The sequence below is a fragment of the Sebastes fasciatus genome, chromosome 23 (assembly GCF_043250625.1).
Source record: "Sebastes fasciatus isolate fSebFas1 chromosome 23, fSebFas1.pri, whole genome shotgun sequence".
Taxonomy (NCBI): domain Eukaryota; kingdom Metazoa; phylum Chordata; class Actinopteri; order Perciformes; family Sebastidae; genus Sebastes; species Sebastes fasciatus.
In genome coordinates, this window is record NC_133817.1 from 9695685 (window position 1) to 9701684 (window position 6000).

Sequence of the window (6000 nt, forward strand, 5' to 3'; positions counted from 1 at the left end):
TAACATACTGTGGAGGATTAAAAATAAAGCCAGAGTCTTATTTCCACTGTGGTCCAGATTCTCTCGAATGGTGTAACTCCATTAAAAAGGGGGGACTTCTTCAATAATAGTACAATGTTCTTCTTGTGTTTCACCCAAAATAAATTTTTAGGAACAATGGCAAACAATGGCAGCAGTTACATGAGCCAAATGTTCCCCCACAAAATGAAATTAATCCAAGTGGGGATTTCCAATGAGGCTGTTTACAGTACATGAGCACCGAATAAAATTACTGGGAAACACTACAAAGCAGAGGGTGACATGGGTGGAAAATATTCTGCCTATGTTGCACGGTCACTAGGAGTGGGAGAAAAAACATACAGCATAGTACAGCAAAATTTTGCGTCACAATATTGTATTTTATTGTACAAACTATTAACCTCTTAACAATCCGCCCACTATTCTGTCTTTCAGAGGTTGTAATGGGCTCAAGCTTTAAAGCTAGAGTGAAACTAGAAAACATAAGGAATCGTGTCATGTTAGCTTGTAGGGAAGATTGCTAAATAACGCTCCAAAGTTACACTAAATTTTGGCAAGGAAAACATTTTTTCCAAAAGGTTCCCTTGACCTCTGACCTCAAGATATGGAAATGAAAACTCTGAGATGAACAGAGAGAAAACTGTATCTAATTGGATAAAAAACAGATGTTATCAAACTGCATAATGTGTAGTTGAAAAAAGGTAATAAATCGCAATAAGATCGTATCGTGATTTATGTATCATGATAATATCGTATCATGGGGCCTCTGGTGATTCCCATCCCAACTAGTCACTATATTTTTCTTCTTATCCAAACTGCAGATTTCCTCCTATATTTATCACTTTGTCACTTTTACTCCAAATCCCATTTCAATCAAAAAAATAAATAAATGGCGTGATGGACAATATGGATAATAATGCAATTAATGGCGATTAAATATTTTAGTCGATTGACAGCCCCAATGTAGATATGTATATATATATATATACATATACATATATATACATACAATATATATACATACATACATACATTGGGGCTGTCAATCGACTAAAATATTTAATCGCAATTAATCGCATTATTATCCATAGTTAATCACGATTAATTGCAAATTAATCACACATTTTGTATCTGTTCTAAATGTACCTTAAAAGGAGATTTGTCAAGTATTTAATACTATCAACATGGGAGTGGGCAAATTATTACGAATTTGCGTTATTATCGCGTTAACTTTGACAGCCAAAATAAAAATATATTTTACATATTGAGCGTCTCCACAAAAAAGCTGGGATGAGCTAAATATAAAAGGCAGCACTTTTAAGTGAGTATCTGAGAAGGAATAGTTTGACATTTTTGGGAAATGTCCAACAGAGCATTGTCGTCATTGTAAGGTTGCCAGGCAACCAGCGGAGAAAAGAAATAGCCCAGCACATAAAACCACCAACACATACCACCGATTACACAAATAAAGTGTGTCAATTTGTAGGATTCACAGGTGTCAGTAGGCTGATTTTTTAAATCTTTTGAGAGAGCCAGGCTAGCTGTTTCCCTGTGCTTCCAGTCATTATGCTAAGCTAAGCTAACTGGTTGCTGGCTGTAGCTTCATATTTATCATACAGACATGAGAGAGGCATCTATCTCCTCATCTAACTCTCTGCATGAAAAAGACTGCTGCTCGACTGCACGCATTCAAACGGGTCCAACAGCTGTTACAAGAGCAACCTGACAAACGTCGCCCCTTAAGATGCTTTTAATGAACAAAACAAAAACCATCATACAGACAGAACTATGTCAGAATATCTGAAGCGTAGCTAACAGCGTCCCCACATGTCAAATATGAATGTTTTACCTTTTGCGAGCATTAATATTTGACTGGATTTGAATATTTCAGTCAGTGTTCACCACAATAAACTGGGAGACTTGGGTGTATCTGCAGCTGAAGATTGATCAGTGAAACATCCCAAATCATCTCTTGAATTTAAGTTGAATAAATAATAAAACATCATGACTTCATGCTGAAACTCAGCAGGTCAGATGTTCAGCCTTTACTCCAGATTACATAAATTAGAAAAGGGTTCTGACATGCACTAAATCCACCCCTTCACCAGTTTACTGCTGGTTTTTTTTTTTACTGACGCAACAGATTTATCAGAACAAACTACTCCTGCTGTTATAAAATTGGACAGAAGCGAACCAGCTGCGGCACAATCTCCTGGAAACCTCACTTAACCAAAGATGGTTTCCCCAGAGGAAAACACCCGGAGGAAGAGAGACTCTATAAATGACGGTACAATAAAAGTGAAAGAGTGGTGAGTCTTTCCTTGGTAATGGATTTGCCTCATAAGTGGGCGTTTTGAAAAAGACTATGGATGTTCAAAAAAAATGAACCGGACAAATTATCATCTATCAAATGGATTATAATACGATTAAACTGTACCATCCCTTTTTTTTAAAAATGAGATGAACTTCCTTTTCGAAATTGCCAGTTTATTCTGTTTAATGTGTTTACAAGATGCATATTTAATTGGGACATTAATTAAAGGCTCCATGTAATGTAATTTAATTTTAGAGAATACAGATTTCATTTTGACGCATAATTTTTTCAAATTAAGGTTAGGGATGCACGATCCGACTTTTTCAGTCCCGATACTCATAGTGATACCTGGGCTTTGGGTATCTGACTAGGATCCTTCTTTTATATGCAAGGTAACATCAGCCTCAATTTAAATATTACTTCATAACTTTGTAAAACAAAATGTGACAAATAATATATAGATATACATTTATTTAAGTGTTTATTATTAAAATAATAAATTGCAACTTGGTAAAAAATCTCCAAGATTAACAGGAATTAAAATTCAGGTGTAAACCTTTTTAATACAGAAACAAATTGGATAAAACTTAAACTGGAATTAAAATTCCAGTATATAATGTATATAGTAAATAAATAGAAAATTGAATTGAATAGATCGGCATCATTTTCAACTATATCCAATCCAGCTATTTGAGTCAATATCCGCCCGATATTCGATCCGGTATCGATATCGATGCATCCCTGATTAAGGTAAATGGATAAAAGATGGAGAGTGAAAACAAAAAATCTGAAATACAACCAGTCGAATCTGGCGATACGATACGTATCATGATACAGGATTTACGATTCAATATATTGCGATAAATTGAGATACTGTAAGCAAGGCGATATATTGCAATTTTAAAAAAAATCTAATTTTAGGGAAACTGTCATAGTATAAAAAACACATCTATATTTGCATTAATCACAGTCCCTGTAACATCCAACATCATAACACTACTTTTTGTGCAATCTGAGACAATATATGCAACGAACATTTGCATGTAAACTATTAATTAAAAATCAATATTGTCTAGAATCGACCACAAAACATAATATCATGATACTCAAGTATACCGATAGTTTCTTAAACCCCTAACAACCAGGCAGATATATGACCTTATCGCTTGTATTACTCTTAAGATGAATCAAAAATGAACAAATATTCAACTTGGATTTTGGCGATTTTACAAACACAAACTGTTGCTTTACTCTGCCATAATCCCCCCAAATAAACCAATCAGACACAGACAAGTTAAAGTTATTGATTTGACCTCCAAATGCAGATCATTTTGGTTGACCAGAGACCACAAACAAAGACTAAATTGACAGACAAATAGATGCCACACATTCCTGATGGTGACATTTGACAACCAAAACTGCTGTGTGTCTGTGTGTGTATGTGAGGAGTGAGTGTTTGGTCTCTGGCCAGTTTTCACTATCAACAGCAGCTGCCAGTCGCACCAGGGTGTCAGGCTGCTGCTGGCATTCACACACACACACACATACACACATATTGCCCAAAAATCAATAGTGTTTCTCCTCCCCATCCCCCCCTCTTCACATGCAACACACAACAGGGCTACACACACACACACACACACACCACAAACAGGCATTGTTGCATGTGTAAAACTGTTTTGATCCATCGCTTTATGGTTTAAGTTAACATTTTGACTGAGTATCTCATAATTTTGACTTAATAAATCAACATTTTTACTTAATAAGTCAATATTTTGACTTAGTATCTCATAATTTTGACTTAGTATCTCATAATTTTACTTGGTATCATATTTTTTACTTAATAAGTAAACACTATCTCATAATTTTGACTTAATAAGTCAACATTTTGACTTAGTATCATAATTTTGACTTAATAAGTCAACATTTTGACTTAGTATCTCATAATTTTGACTTAATAAGTCAACATTTTGACTTAGTATCTCATAATTTTGACTTAGTATCATATTTTTTACTTAATAAGTAAACAGTATCTCATAATTTTGACTAAACAAGTCAACATTTTGACTTAGTATCATAATTTTGACTTAATAAATCAACATTTTGACTTAGCATCTCATGATTTTGACTTAATAAGTCAACATTTTCACTTAGTATCTCATAATTTTGACTTAGTATCTCATAATTTTGACTTGATAAGTCAATATTTTGACTTAGTATCTCATAATTTTGACTTAGTATCATATTGTTTACTTAATAAGTAAACAGTATCTTATAATTTTGACTTAATAAGTCAACATTTTGACTTAGTATTTCATGATTTTGATTTAGTTTCTCATAATTTTGACTAAGTATCATATTTTTTACTTAATAAAAAAACGATTTCTCATCATTTTTAATTAATAAGTCAATATTTTGACATAGTATCTCATAATTTTGACTTAGTATCATATTCTTTACTTAATAAATAAACAGTATCTCATGATTTTGACTTAATAAATCAACATTTTGACTTAGTATCTCATGATTTTGACTCAAAACGTCAACATTAACATATTAACATAATCCCCCCCCTCTCTTTGTGCTCTGTGTTTGTGTTTACAAGCTCCAGCTAGCTCTCATGTCATCCTCACATCGCATTATAGCCTGTATATCTCCTCCAGCATCCTGTCCCAGCATCCATCCATCCATCCTCCCTCTATACTCACCGATACGAGGTCTGTTTTCTGAACGCCAGTCCTCTGAGTTTGTCCTCCAGCGTCTCCTGCTCTATGTCTGGTAAGCTGCTGAAGGTGTCACTACAGCAGCCCAGGCCAGCCTCCTCCGAGCCGGCTCCGGACTCAGAGTCGCCCCCGTCGGCTCCCAGAGATGCCAACCGCCCGCTGAAGCCCCCAACAGCCGCCGCCGACGGGCCGGTTCGCTCCTTCGCTTGGGGGTCCATGCCGGTCGGTCCTTGCTCGCTCTGGACCCCCCTCTCTGCGGGGACACACAGGTGCCGGTTGAAGGAGAAGAAACGGTGGCGGTTGATTTAACTTAACGTTTTTTTGGGGAGAAAATGCGACAACCGTTAATGTCTCTGAGCGGTTTGACCGCTGTGATTGTCTGAACCGTTGGCTGTCTTTATATACTGCAGCCAGGCTTCGGCAGCACGCGCAGCCGCCTGGACAACAGATCGAACTGCACTCACGAGCTCCCAAACCAAACCAACTGGAAGCGAGGCTACGTCAAGCTAGCGACGTCACACAGGAAGTGTGAACGTCAACCTTCAAAATAAAAGCTTAGAAGACTATTTGAGAACTGGCAGAGCAAAAATAATGTATAAGATAAGATAAGATAAGGTGAACCTTTATTAATCCCCGGAGGGAAATTCAGGTGTCAAAGCAGCAACATCAGCAAACAGAGTGAAACACAGGAGAGTTAATGGTATACAAAAGTTATTAAAACAATAATAGAGATATAAAAGATACAGAGTGAATGGGTGAACATAGTGTCTGTCAATAAATAAATCTAGTATGTGCAATAAATAAATGTAATATGTGCATATGTGCAGTCTATAAAGTGGTATATAGGATGTATAGTGTAAAGTGCGCCAGTGGTTAGAGTCCAAGATGGTTGCAGATAGTGCATGTTTAAAGGCAGATAGTTCATGTATAAAGGTAGATAGTGCA

The 6000-nt window shown here is 36.1% G+C and overlaps 1 protein-coding gene across 6 annotated transcripts in view; it reads right to left on the reverse strand.

Annotated features, from left to right (window-relative positions):
• The window catches only part of dgki (diacylglycerol kinase, iota), a 75407-nt gene extending 69867 nt beyond the window's left edge, over positions 1 to 5540 (reverse strand). For 3 of the 6 annotated variants that reach the window (XM_074624881.1, XM_074624878.1, XM_074624883.1), the window contains exon 1: positions 5041 to 5540. In XM_074624881.1, the coding sequence (XP_074480982.1) occupies positions 5041 to 5273 (233 nt within the window). In that variant the 5' untranslated portion in view covers positions 5274 to 5540. The remainder of the gene's footprint in view (positions 1 to 5040) is intronic. The other 3 variants (XM_074624882.1, XM_074624879.1, XM_074624880.1) reach the window with 3 other exon arrangements.
• Between the last annotated feature and the right edge of the window lie 460 nt (positions 5541 to 6000).